The sequence below is a fragment of the Microcebus murinus genome, chromosome 3 (assembly GCF_040939455.1).
Source record: "Microcebus murinus isolate Inina chromosome 3, M.murinus_Inina_mat1.0, whole genome shotgun sequence".
Taxonomy (NCBI): domain Eukaryota; kingdom Metazoa; phylum Chordata; class Mammalia; order Primates; family Cheirogaleidae; genus Microcebus; species Microcebus murinus.
In genome coordinates, this window is record NC_134106.1 from 100,477,745 (window position 1) to 100,492,870 (window position 15,126).

Sequence of the window (15,126 nt, forward strand, 5' to 3'; positions counted from 1 at the left end):
TTAAGTACTTAAAGGATGAAATGATATCTGCAATTTGCCTTAAAATGCTTATGGGGGTAGGGACCAGGGGAACAGATGAAGCAAATTTTGCAAAATTTGGTAGTAATTGAATTAGATTATTGGGAATATGAGAGAGGATTATTTTTTTAGTTTTTTTAATTAAATTTTTTAAAAAAATTTGTGTATGTTTAAAATATATGATAAGTTTTTAAAATCTTTGTATCAATGATATGTCTCTTTTAAATTCTTATTGTTTATTAGTGGGCCTTTGTCATCATTAGATCATTAGGCTGGCCAAAGATTTATCTATTGTTAAGCGTTGTCCCGTTTATTTATGCTTTTTTTCATATAATTGACTTTTTATTTTATTGATCAGGCTTTTAGTTTGCCTTTTCTCTTTTGTTGATTTATGTTTTTCATCATTGTTCTTTTCTACTATTATCTTCATCCTATATTGCTTTTCTATAAATGCGTATTAAGCCACACATTTTCCTCTACGTATTATTATTTTGGCTAAACCACAGATTGGATAAGTGCTGTTCTTTTGTTCTGCTTTACATGTTTACACTTTCTGATCTCTTTTTGGCAGTAGTAATTTAGAAGTATTTTATTTGATTTTAAAATTTCTAGGTCAGTTTATTTTTTCAACTGTCCATTGTTGCTGTTTTTTTAAAACTGCTCATTATTATTATTTTCTAGTATCATTGCATTGTGATCTGTGAACATGGCCTCTGTGAATTCTGTGTTTTACAATTTGTTATTAATTTCTTTATGATCTTATATATGGCCAATTTAGAGAACTGTTTTTGAAAGGAATGTTTGGGCACAAAATTCTGTGTCTGCTAACTAAAACTTGTTCATTGTTATTCATATCATATCCTTGATTTATTTTTTGACCCCTTGATCTGTTAATTTTTGAGAGGGAATTAAAGACCACTGTGATTGTGATTTTATCAGTTTCTTCTTACATTTCTGTGTATTTTTTGCTTTGTATTTCACACACATAAAGGTCAAATGGTTTATCTGCCTGGTGGCTTGTTCTTTTTTCAGTATGAAATATATCCTACTTTATCCCTCTCAGTGTTTTTTGTATTTCTTATTTGGTCTGTTATAACATTGTCATTCCTCCTTTCTTCTTGTTAGCATTTACCTGGTATTATTCTCTACTTTTATTTTTCACCTTAATCATTTTGTTTTACATATATGTCTTATAAACAATACTTAGCTGGATTTTTTTTAACCTAGTCTTTGTCTTTTAAAAGGTATACTTAACCTTGTATTTTTACACTCAGTAAACTAATATGCTTGAACTTTTCCTGCCATCTTATCTTTTTTTATTTACCATGAATTCCCATTTATTGTTTTTTGTTTTTCTTATCTTTTGTTGAACTGATTTGAGATGTCTTGGTTCCTTTTGATTTTTCCCCCTAATTGTTTGGAACCTGTGTGCAAATTGCATTTCGAAAAGGTTAAGTTTAAGGTGCTACAATACATCTGGGAAATTTTATCAAATGTGAAGTTGAGGATTAAGGGTCTGGAGCTTGAAAGAGGAATTAGTATTGAGGATATAGTTTTTAAACTGTCATCTTGATAGTGGAAGCCATGGTAGTGTTTGCTGTCACCCAGGGAAATCATGGATAACCAACACTATCACCTAGTACAATGCCAGGTACATAACTACTCAGTAAATGTTTCATGAATGCTTAATGAATAAAGAGGACGAAGGACTAAGTGTGGAATATGGGGGAACAGTGACATTGAAAAAGAGGAGGAGGCCAGATGTGGTGGCTTACACCTGTAATCCTAGCACTTTGGGAGGCTGAGGCAGGAGGATTACTCAAGGTCAGGAGTTCAAAACCAGCCTGAGCAAGAGCGAGGCCCCATGTCTACTAAAAATAGAAAGAAATTAATTGACCAACTAAAAAAATATATATATATACACACATATATACACATACACAAACAATTAGCCAAGCATGGTGGCACATGCCTGTAGTCCCAGCTACTCGGGAGCCTGAGGCAGGAGGATCACTTGGGCCCAGGAGATTGAGGTTGCTGTGAGCCCAGCTGAGGCCACAGCGGCACTCTAGCCCAGGCAACAGAGTGAGACTCTGTCTCAAAAAAGGAAGGGAGGAAGGGAGACTAGCAAATGAGAAAAGGTGTGGCTTATAAGGCAGAAGGTAAACTTTGAGAGAGAGAGATCTCCAAAGCCAGAGGAGAGAATTTCATGAAGGAGATGGTAGAAAACGGTGCTACTTGCTACAGAGAGTTTAAGTAGCATGAGGACTGCAAGTGGGCCTTTGGAGAGACCCTTATGAAATGACTGGTGGTGTCAGGGGAGAGAGTTTGCATAGAGGTTGAGGGTAGGGATTAGAAGGAGGCAAAGAATAAGGGCTTTTCTTTTATGAAATTGTTCAAGGAAAGGTACAAAGGAAATTGGATATAACGTCAAGGAGATGTGGTCCAGAGGAAAAGCTTTCTTTAGAATGGAGAGTCCTTCTCACCATGTACATAGAAGTAGATAGAGAAGAAGGAATGATTCCAAAGGCAGATTTCTTCCTCGGAGCTTTTTAAGATAGGATCCATCAAAGCTGAGAATTCTCATTGGGTGTACCCACAGTAGCTCTGTAGATCATCATAATGTCATAAGCCTTAACTTAGTTGTAGGAATCTGAATATGCACCCTCTCTAGAAGATTCCTCTGTTATGTCTGTATATATCTTTCTAGTCTTGGCTATATAGATTTAATGGTCTTCTTGGGATAGAAGTAGAGTTAGCTCAGAGTGATGGATCTTTTATCTCTTAAAGCCACACACTTCTTAATGATTTAAAATTTTGGATTATCTTCTATATACAAGTGAGTAGTCACTTCTGATGATTTCTAGTTGTGGAGGGCAGGAGGACCTCAGCCATGGTATTAATCTGGGACTGTGAGCAAACTATAGGTATCCATCAATTTCTAAATTCAGGAACCACATTCAGACATATTTTTTGAGATTGTGCTATTTGAGATAGACTCATTATCCAAACTCTTAGTCTTTACTGTCAGAGACATAACTACTTTACTATACTTTACTGTCTGAATTGGCTATCCAAATCTGAATAATTTGGATTGCAAAGGATAGTTGTACTCTGATTAAGTTCTTTCTCTTGTCCTTTTTTTGGGAGAACCTAGGATTGTAAGAAAGAACCAGGATAAATGTGAGTCTAAATAAACCATTTCCTCCCACTGATTAGAATACTTATTTCTATAGATCCATTTCACTGGGCTTGGCTTCCTCAAGCAAAAGTTCCTTTTTCTGAAGAAATAAGAAACTTGATCCTACCATATATTTCTGACATGAACTTTGTACAAGATTTATGCGAAGATTTTTATGAACTTTTTAAGGTAAATAAATGTTTCATTTTCATTATGCAGAAATTAAAGTAAATCTTAAAATGGAAAAGATTTTCTTAACAGAGCTAATTTGCAATTTATTACTTCTCATATTGCTGCTTGCAGTAGAATCTGACATGACAGAGGAATTAGCAGTTTTACTTTACAGGAGCATAAATTTGTAAAGTTACACTTACTATGAGTATTCTTTGAAGTGAGACTGCATTAAAATTTAAGAAGTTGTTTTCTTTAGAAGTTGAACTTTCACAAGATTATTAGTACTCCATAAATTATATTTGGTGACCTGCTATTTAGTTCTCTTAAAAAACTTAAGCCCTCTGAAATCCCTTATGGAATAAGTTGAGGTATAAATAAATAAATCTTTTTTTTGTCATTCTAAAAGTATACAAAAAGATAACAGGTAAAAAACTCTTTTTGTTTTATCAATTAAGAAAGTTTTCTAATCACCTTATTTGTTAAGTTGAAGTATTTTCAAATATTTGTTTCAAGGATCTTGATTTTGGAAATTATATTGTTTTTCCCTTTCTGTGATAGACTGACAAAGGATTTGACAAAGCCACTTTTGAAAATCAGATGTCTGTGATGAGAGGTCAGGTAGGTTACTTTTTTATAATCTTATTCATTAGGAAAAAAATCTCTTTGGAACACTGGTCAACTGTTTTCTCCACTGTGACCCAGAGATAGAATTCTTAATACTACCTGGTATGCTCAGATGACTAGAAATGAATTTAATTTAAATATTCTTTACTGTATTGTTGTACAAATTAGGTATTTTTGACCTTGTTTTGTATATCGTTTATTTAGCTATTTGTTTCCTGCTACTGTGAATTGTTTGTCTCCATTTTGATAGCTATTTTCCTGGGTATCACTACATTTTTCCTCCTCATATCCACTTGTTTAGGCATTTCAATATCAAGTTCTGTTGTCAGTAGTCTTTTCCTTGCAGAACATGTTTGGCTTTTGCTAGAGTAGAGGTTTAATAACCAAAGATCAGCGCTAATTGGGGTGTGAAAGAACTAATTGTAGCTCGGTCTTCTCCCCCGTCTCTTCCTCACACCTCTAATTAAATATTAGGGATTCAAGGTATAAGTCTGCTGATACGGACGTAGGCTGGGCTGACTCTCAGATGACTTTTGTTTCTTCAACTCTATTAGTGGTATTTAGATTCCAAAAGGAAGACTTGAAATGAAAATAAATTATACTGTGAATGTTATCTTTTTGGTAACTTTTAAATTAACATTCTCTTCCTAAAATGTACATTTAGTTTAAGATAGCCGTTTGCTACAATACCTGTGGCAAAGAAGATGAGTCAAGTTTTTGCACTATTGTATTCTATAACTTTAGCAAGTAAATATAGTTAAGTAAGATAATCGTTTATTTGTTCACCAAATAATTACTTAAAGAACTAGTGCCAGAAACTAGTCACTGGAGATAGAGCAGTGAGCAAAACCAAGTTCTTGCTCTCGTGGAACTTATGCTCTGCTGAAGGGGTCGGGGGTCAGTGAAAAGGGACCTATTCTTAGTTAGTGCATCTCGCTGTGCTCTTTCACATTTATGCAGTGCTTTACTGGAATCAGTAAATGAAATGGCTGGAGAAGTAGGACAGAACCAGAGTATAGAGAGCCTTAAGAACCAAAATATAGATTTCACACAGAAGGAATTGGAGCAGTTAGAAATTTAGCATTCAAGAAAGGCTGTGATGAGACAGAAATTTTTGAAAAGGAGATCTTCTAAGTTTCTTCTATGAACTCCTTGAAATTGTGTATAAAATTTTGTTTATATGTGGATTTTACGTGTGGGAGTGGATAGGGTATCTCAGCAAAAGGGCCCCCTAACCGAAAACAGGGAAAGAACCGCTACAGAAAGCTAGGCTGAACAGTGACGGCGGGGTGCAGGTTTGCTTAGTAGATGAGGAGACTAGAGCCATGGGCATCACTAGGAGGGTTTTTTTGGTAATTCAGGCATGAATGAAGGGATCAGATGATCAATGATTATAATTATGTTGCGGAGTTTTACCATCCCAAAATACATTTGAGCTAAATTTTCAGGCATAGATAATTATGCCTTGATTTGACCTTTTTGCTTGAAACAGATTGACTTGACATATCAATATGCTTCAACTTCTGGGATTTTCTTATCCCTAAAGGTGTATCTTTATCTTAGGGATCTTATTTTAAACAAATAAACAAAGAAATGAATGCTGTAAATAATTTTGTAAGCTTTAACTGTGGATTAAAGTTAGTACATGAGGAATTTAAATTAAAAAATACATCCGAAAAGTTATGACTCTGAGGTCTGTTACAAGATATAGCAATGGTTATGTGCTATTTTAGGTTCATTTATTCATACATATCCTGTCCAATTTACAAAGGTGTTTAAGGTATTATAAAAATGTATGTAATATAAAAATGACAGGATTAAGAACTGGGGAGAGAAAGAAATAAAATAATGATACTTTGGTTGTATGTTTTAGTTTGATTTTGTTTCGCTTTTAATTTTAGTTTGAATTTGAGCTTCCTAATAGCCAAAAAGAGTAAAGTACCCTGACCATGTACATGATTGTGTAGCACTCTGGTTTTAGCTGGCCTTTTTGTTATTGTTTCATTTTTTTAAAGTTGGTCTAAGGTCAGGCACAGTGGTATGCACCTTTAGTCTCCGCTACTTGGGAGGCTGAGACAGGAGGATCCCTTGAGCTCAGGAGTTTCAGGCTGTAGTGCATATGATTGTGCTTGGGAATAGCTACTGCACTCCAGTCTGGGCAACACAACGAGACTCTGTCTCTAAAAAAAAAAAAAAATGGTCTAAAAAAGTCAGATATTATTCTAAAGTAAATCAGCACTTACTAAAGAGAGGCTTCACAAAAACAAATACTACTACTCTAAATTCCAAACAACAGAATCATTATTTTAGCCAGTTCCTTAATTGAGTCAAAATACTTGTGTTATTTCGTTCATTTATAAATATCCCTTAAATTCCTTTCCTCTCTAGTTTTGCCTATTAATTTAATGATTTGTGTTTTTTATAACCAAGCCTTTTGCCCTAGTTTGTAGTAAGCCTTCAGTTTTATGCATATAATCAGTGACATGCTCTAATTCTTTGCATAAAGTTGTGGACTGAAACTACCATGAAGGTTTTGTTTTTTGTTTTTGTTTTTTGTAGTTTGGGACTGGTAATGTTTATGAAAGCTAAAGATAAACCTTGTTTCGAATTTTATATTAAATAGGTCATAGTCAGGTTCAATAAAATTCATTAACATTCTACCTGTGCCTATTTGAAACATTGGAACTGAGAATGTTTACTTATGGGAATGTGAAATGTATTTTCCACATGATCTGAAAAAATGGCAGAAATAATACATAAAACTGTTTTATGAAAATACAGTAAATGAGTATTCAGTGGTTTACAAACCAGAAGCTCATTTACAGATTAAGTAATAATTGATGTTAAAGAAAGTGAGACAAGCACTTTAGTACCTCTGAGTACTTGACCCTTTACTGGGTACTTTTGTGTTTGTTATTCCTTATCCTCACAACTCTGCAGTTATCTGCATTTTATATGGAAGAATTTGGCTCAAAGGGGTGAAGTACCATGTTGCATCCATGTGATAAGGAGGTCTGTCTTAGCCTGGCAGATCTCTGCCATTTAGGCATTGCCTCTGCTGAGGGCCCTTATCATCTCTTCTCTGGATTTATTGACATTTTATGTGGTGTCTTTACCTCTTCTCCCATTTCTTTTCCACATTAAGATGAGAAAAATCTCTCTAGAAACAAGTCTGATCATGTGTTTCATGATTTAAAACTCCTATGATATATTTGCCCGCGTGTATAGGCTCAAATCCAGGCTTTCAGTACAGTCAACAAGACCCTTCACAGTCTGACTCTAAACAATACATCTGCCTTTGTCTTTTGTTGTTTTGCGGCTTCCCTTAAGCTTAGCAACTGGGAACTTCTCTTTCTGCCCATCTCCCTGTGGAGCCCTTGCACTGTTCTCTCCCCAGATGCCTCTCCCTCTTCATCTGGAGACCAGCTCTTCTTTCAAGCTCCAGCTCAGTCTTCCTAGGCTCCCCCTGCAATCCACGGAGTTGTTCTTTGTATTTCTGCAGCACTTTTTGGGAATATGTTGGTGTCCCATTTTACTCAGAAATGTGGTTTTAAAATCAGCATATCAGGTACATTACTACTGAAAAATAGCTTAAAATTGACCATAAAGTAGAATATGTGTGGTTTGATGTATACAGTGCAGTAATTCTCATACACATTGAAATTTGAGAACCAGTGAACTAATCTAAAGGAACGCTAAGTCTTTTATGCAGAAGCCCACAAGTTTATGCCATCTGCCTCTGCCACAGCTGTCATATGCCTATCAAGCCCTCAGATGTGGCGTGGGTAGAGAATTCTAGCATCTCCCGTTGCCTGCAGTATATGTTCCATTCTATTTTTAAAAACTAACCCTGTCTGATTTAAACATATAGTAATAGATTTGCTTATTCTTTGAGAAGTGAAAAAATGGGTGGCATATGGGGGTGGGGATCAGATTTTAAAGTCAGGATATAGGTCCTTTGTAGTTAAAGTGTCGGTTATGCTGTATTGCAGTTATTTGTTCATGTGGCTGTTTGTTTCTAGAATGTGAGTTCTTTAAGGACTCACATGATTTTTCCCTCCTATTCAGTCCCTTCTTCAACACAGTGAGTGCTTAGCAAGTATTTCTTTAGTAAATAAATGCAAGATTATTGTATCTTCTGAACTGCCAAAGAAAAATTAATAATATAGTTTTAGGATTGAATAATTTTTGCTGCTGTATAACAATGTAAAAATTGAGAATTTGTAAAGTGACTTTCATTTTCTTGTACCTTTCTGTTTTCCAGATTCTCTGAAACAATCATGTATTGTTTTTTCAAGTCAGGAAAATATTCAAAGTTACTTAAGTGTGGTATATTTAGACTAACATCTTTAGAATAGAATTTTTAAAACCCAAAGAAGAAATTAAACCAGAACATTTCATTCCTTAGCCATGTTTTTACACATAATTTTATTTTCATGGTAAGAACCATGCTTATAAACTTAAATTTCATAAGTTCTTTTTTTCCTTATTATCCAAATATAGCCAACTTAGAAAATTCTAAGGGAAAACCTTAAAAGGGATACTAAAACAAATATAATCTATAACTATTAGACTATTGCTAGTACAGGTCTATTTCCCTGATATGTTAAATACTCCATATCTTCTAGGAACTAAATCATTTAGTTTATACTATTCGAAGTATTATGAAGCTTGCTTATTAGTGTGGCTTTATGTTGAAATGTTTATGCTTATTACTATTGACCAGTCTATACAAGAACCATCAAAATGTATTGCATGTATATGTTAGATATTTTCAAATACCTGAATGAGACATCTGTATTTCTAAAGTATATAATAGAGGGAATTTTTTCTGATATGTAGGGAAAAAAAGAAAATGATTTACTAAAATTTTATTGTGTCTAAATATAGAGTAGAATAGGCTATAATCTATGCATTGAGTTTAACCACTTTCTTTGTATGCTCAAGTAGAAATTCTAAGGGTGTCTTTGGACATAGAATGTAATATATTTTACTTTTCCTAGTTTTATTTTTCTTATTTAGGAGTAAGCTCTTAAATAAAACTTTATTTAAAATAGCTACCTTCTCAAATTCTCTAACCCCCTTGCCTTGCTGCATGCTTTCCCATAGCACTTTCAGCTTCTAATGCATAGTATGATTTATTATTCACATTTATTGACTTCTCCTCCTGATAAACTATACACTTTATGAAGGCAGGAATTTTGCTTTTTTTTTTTTTTTTTTAACTTTTGTATCCCTAGCACTTGGAACAGAACCTAGCCCATAGTAGGCATACAGTAAATTTATTTGTTGAATGAGTGGATAAGGTAAGTATTTAGTTAAAACCAGACTATTAGAAACCAGTATTTATTTAGATTTTATGTTGAATAGAATATGTAGAACCCTTTACTTTATTCATTCTCTGATTTCATTGCTCCTGGACATAAGGTTTATTCTAGAATATTTTAAAGTCACCAATTGGGAAAAGTTATTTTATTCTAATTTTGTGCATTTGTGTACATGTGTATATAAACATATATATCCATATAATCATATTTATAGCAGTCATTCCTCATCACAATCTTGTACATTGATGAAAAAAATTATAGTGAAAAAATAGTTAAAATAATGTCAGTGAAGTGAAGCTTTTTATCTTTCTAAAATTGGTGAAAATCTCTCTTCTTTCTGCAGATCTTAAATCTTACTCAGGCATTGAAAGATGGGAAGAGTCCTTTTCAGTTAGTACAAATGCCTTGTATGATTGTGGAGCGGAGTCAGGGTGGAAGTCAGGGCCGGATTGTCCACCTGAGCAGTTGCTTCACCCAGACCGTCCATTGCAGGAAGCCATTTTTTTCCACCTGGTAACAGATGTAAGAATAAGATAAACAAACTGTTTAGAGTTATTTTGTTGTTAAACATTACGGTAATGTAAATCCGCTGTTAAGAGCACCAGTTGCCAAAACTTCAAGTAATACAAGTCTTTAAAGGTTATATTTTGAATGTAACCAAAAGTTTACAGGTTTTTGTCCCAATATTAAATTTCTATTTCAGGGAAGAAGTGATAATCTTCTGTATTGTATTTTGTGGAAAATTTGTATTTTATGTTGTTGTTAGTTTAAAAAGTAATTTTATACATGCTGGAATGACTGTAATTACCCTAGAATTTCAAGTAGAAAAATAAGGTGTTTGTTGACTTTGAATACAATAATTTTTAATATACTTTTTTAAACATTGAGAAGAATGTTCATGTTAACTCTTTTTGCATTACAAAAGGCTTTTGAGGGTACATAAGTCTGAAACTGCTCTTATGAATTTTAATAGAACAGTTAGGTAATAAAAAAACACATAAAAATAAAGCAATGTTGCCTTAATTTTAAAAGCTGCTGTTTTAGAACTTGACTAAGTGTCCCTAAAGTGGCTATTATTAGGGACCACAAAATTATATCTTCATTAAGTAACAAGTGACCATTTTCTTTTTTGTACTTTTTTGTACTTTATTTTGTCGTAGTAAGGAAAAATTCTATAGACATTCCCCCTTTTTTTAAAAAAATGGAAATATTCAAGTGAGATTTGAGAGGATAGATTTGAAATTGAAATAGATCCCCCAGTGTTTTGGAATTCCAAACTAGCAATAAAATTCCCTTTTGTTTTCTTGCATGGGATCAAGTACTTGATATTAGTACTTCAGAGTACTGATCTTGTAAAATTTAGTACTTCCATTAATATTAAACTTAAAAGTAAACCATACCCCAAATTATATATTGGATTTCATTTTGGGGTCTGAGGTTGTAAGTTCTTAAAAATAATAAGACTACTTGAAATTACAGATGTTATAATTATAGTCAATTTTATATTATCAGGCCAATTAAGAGGGAGTATGACAAAGAAAACTGTAAAATTATTTATATTTGATTTTGAAATTTATTTTTGTACATTATTTTGAATATCAGTATGTCTGACATTCTTAGAATTTGCAGCACTGTGTGATTAAATTGAAATGAGCCTGATATGAAGTGTGATTATAGAGAAGCAGAAACTTTGTTCTTTTCTTCAGTCTCAAAATCAGTCACATCACCAATTGGACCAAACTCAGTAATTTGTGCTCTTGACGTTTTGTTTTTTAAGCTTATTGTCTTATGTAGAAAGTATTTTTGTGTAGAAATTATTTCCTGAAGGTTAAATTAGCATGTGAGACAGACCTGTAGTTCTCTCTTCCTTTACATCTTTCTCTTGGTCTTCATGGATGTGATGAATGAAAATTCTGCCACCTTAATGGAGTTAATTGGAAACCTGTGTTCTCCTACCTCCTCTGACCCTCCATTAGCTCAGTTTTGAGATAATGGAAAATTGACTGGAAATTTAAGACTCCAACTACTATATTTTAGATAAATACTATTGTTTAAAATGTGCCTTTTGAAGATATGTTTGAAAAGAAAGGAAATAAATTGCTGTGATGTGAGTTCTGCTTTCATAAAACAGTTTTTTCAGTATTTTGAGAATTGCCATATTAATTTTTATAATGGAAAATTTAGTAGGTTACTATTGTTATATATCCCCAAATTCAAATAGTAGGAAAATGTTTTTAAGTGGTCTGACCATGCCAGAAAAGTAAAGTTGAAATATTTAAGATACAATTACAAGTCAGAGTAAAGGTTGGTTGTATTTTGTAAATGTTCATGAACTTACTTCTTATTTAAATATTGTGGTTTTTTCCAGTGGGTATATTTATAGTGTCAAACATAGTAGACTAAAGGTAATAAAAATCATTGTCTTAAGCTTATATTTCTTCTGTGTGTGTATATATATTGAATATTTAGAATGTGAACACATATACATTTATAAATGATCCCAAACTACTGTTTTCTTACTTCATTTATTTTCGGTATAGTTTAATTTTTTATAATTCCTAAAGACATATTTATTTTTTTATTTTTTATTTTTTTGTTTTTTGAGACAGAGTCTTACCTCGTTGTCCAGGCTAGAGTGAGTGCCGTGGCGTCAGCCTAGCTCACAGCAACCTCAAACTCCTGGGCTCAAGCAATCCTACTGCCTCAGCCTCCCAAGTAGCTGGGACTACAGGCATGTGCCACCATGCCCGGCTAATTTTTTTTCTATATATATTAGTTGGCCAATTAATTTATTTCTATTTATAGTAGAGACAGGGTCTCGCTCTTGCTCAGGCTGGTTTCGAACTCCTGACCTCGAGTAATCCGCCCACCTCGGCCTCCCAGAGTGCTGGATTACAGGTATGAGCCACCGTGCCTGGCCCTAAAGACATATTTAACTGGAACTTTTACAATTGGAGACATTTTAATTTATTTAATTATATGCTGACTCTTGTCACCCCTGAAATTTGTTAGCAACTGGAGACTCTTTATAGAGACATGGTTTTTTGCAGACTTGAAAATAATTTGATTTATACAAATTTTTTTAATTTAAAATAATTTTAAGGCATTAAAAAACCTTATTAAATATGATGGCATGTTCTGTGATCAAATTACATTTTACATCTTTATACAGATATATGAAGAGACTGGCAGCATCTTAGTTTTTGTCTGCCTTCTTCCACCAAGTTGCTTGGACAACTGTACAGAGTTGTAGCAGAAATTCTTAGTACTGTTCTATGTTTCTAAGCCTCTCTTGCAGTTAGTTTGTGGCTGCATGTAAGAGTTCTGGCTAGCGGGATGTGCAGACAAGTTATCTATGTGACTTCCAGGCCTGGCAGTAAAACTCACTGTCATGATCATCCATTCTCTTGTCTTCCTATTTGGCTATAAACAAAGAATTTGCAAAATGGAAGCAGCCGGGCACAGGAGTCACTGTTGGTGGAAAGCTATCAGGAGAGCCTCCTGACTGCATCGGACTTGTGACACGAACAAGAAAGAAGTGCTTGTGCGTAGTCACTACAGTTTTTAATTTAATCGTTACTGTAGCTTAGTCTGTCCTATCCCAGGCATTATGATATTAATAGAAAAATGCAAATCACTTTTAAAATAAAAATTTGGAAAACAATTATTGGATGCATACAGGGACACCATCTTCACTAAAACTAGGTGACAGAGTATCTTTGTGAATCCCAGAATATGAGCAGTTTGGGTTAAAACCATCAATAGCGACGGGATCACAGGGGAACAGCAGCTTTGGCGGAGCAAGCAGAGAGAAGAGAACGGGGAGTTGTGATGGTGCTGAGAGCCAGAGGACCCGGAATTTGCCACCATGGACTCTGCCTGTAAAGGAAAGGTCCCCAGTAGTGGCAGGAATCTCAGTTGGTAGATCCAAAACCACAGTCAAAACTGGGAGAGGGCTGCCCAGCGTTCAACTGGCCGCCATGATGGGGCCTGCAGAAAGGTGGGGGGTGCTGGGGCAACCTGTCTCCACACTTGTCACAAACAGCCAGTGAGGGGGCGTGGTCTGTACTGAGAGAAACTCCCGGGAATAGAAGACACATTGACAAGGGAAGAGCTCTGGGTGTAAAGGAGAGGGGGTTTGGATACTGATAGAAGAGGGGGGACCAAATGTGACAGAATTTAGAAAGAACTAAAGAGGTGGAGACACACACAACCATATTATCTAATACTCTGTAGGAACTACAGAAGAGAGAGCCCAAGAACCGTGAAGCTAGAAAACTGGTGGCCCACCCTCACCTCCTACACAGGAATATTATAAAAATATAGAAGGAAAAATATGGAAAAAACCATCTTATTTAAACATGAACACATCTTACAATATGCTGTGAGAAAACAGGGGCTTATAATCTGCATAATGTACCCACAGAAAATGAAGATAATCCCAGACACACATCCGTGAAGTAGAGGGAAACAGTAATGTTTTAAAATTGCGGTCTCCAACCCCTGGCTTGTTAGGGACCAGGGCCACAGAGCTCTGCTGCCCACCCTTCTCCATCTTGAAAAACTGTCTTCCAAGAAACTTAGGAACTCGGGAGGGCACAGCAGGAGGTGAGCAGCGGGCAAGCAAGGGAAGCTTCATCTGTTTACAGCCGCTCCCATCACTCCCATCACTGCCTGAGCTCTGCTTCTCTCCCCACCACAACTGTCCATGGAAACATTATCTTCCTTGAAACCCGTCCCTGGTGTCAAAAAGGCTGGGGACGGCTGATGTAAAATATCATGTTTCGATACATGTACACATTGTGGAATGGCTAAATCAAGCTATTTAACATATGCATTGCCTCACATATTTTCATTTAAAATCTACTCTCAGCAATTTCCAAATATACAATCCTGTGTCACCATGATGTGCAATAGATTTCTTGAACTTAATTCTTCTAACTGGAATTCTGTGTCCTTTTACCAACATCTCCCCAATCGTCCCACCCCCAGTGTCTGGTAACCACCATTTTACTCTCTTGTTTTTATGAAATCAATGTTTTTACACTCCGCATATCAGTGAGATCCTGTGGTATTTGTCTGTCCGCGCTTGGCTTATTTCACTTAACATCAAGTTCTCCAGGTTCACTCATGTTGTCACAAATGACAGGATTTTCTACGATATTTTTTAAGGCTATTGAGTATTCTATTGTGTATATGTACCACATTTTCTTTACCCATCTATCTGTTGATAGACACTCAGGTACCATCAAGCCCGTGTCGTGAACAGTATACAACGAAAGTGCATTTATCTAAGCAAAGTGCATTATTAATCACATCATTTTACTTAGTAATTAAGTTTTAACCTACTTCAGAATCCATGTAAAGAGTTCTTCAAGAAAATACATCCTTAAACTTTAAAGTTTTTATTACACCACTATGCAGTGACATCAGGTTTAACTTTTGTCATTTTAAAATACTGTAAATTTAGTTTATGTTCTAAATATTGTTTATCTTCAATAAATGGAAAGAATGTACAATTCTCTTTGGATAATCATCTTGTGAGTTAGGGATTTGGAAAAGGGAGCTACATTTAAATATTGGTTCTGCCCCCTGTCCTGGTTTTGCACCATGTCCTTGGACAGGTCTTGCAATCTCCCAAATCAGCTTTCTCCACATGTAAAGCTTATGAGGGAATAGTTACTTAGAGGTTTGTACAAGGATAAATGACATATGTTTTTTGGAAAATGTGGTACAAATGCTGTTAAGATACATGCTCAGTCTCCACTTGAGCAGCCGTGTATTAATGGCCCTTTTGGATTT

The 15,126-nt window shown here is 34.8% G+C and overlaps 1 protein-coding gene across 2 annotated transcripts in view; it reads left to right on the forward strand.

The window, feature by feature from the left end:
* PI4K2B (phosphatidylinositol 4-kinase type 2 beta) overlaps window positions 1–11,754 on the forward strand; it is a 33,812-nt gene extending 22,058 nt beyond the window's left edge. For both annotated transcript variants that reach the window (XM_012737462.2, XM_012737463.2), the window contains exons 8-10: window positions 3,255–3,388; window positions 3,932–3,991; window positions 9,668–11,754. In XM_012737462.2, coding sequence (XP_012592916.1) covers window positions 3,255–3,388; window positions 3,932–3,991; window positions 9,668–9,841 — 368 coding nt within the window. In that variant the 3' untranslated portion in view covers window positions 9,842–11,754. The remainder of the gene's footprint in view (window positions 1–3,254; window positions 3,389–3,931; window positions 3,992–9,667) is intronic.
* The last annotated feature ends 3,372 nt before the right edge of the window (window positions 11,755–15,126 follow it).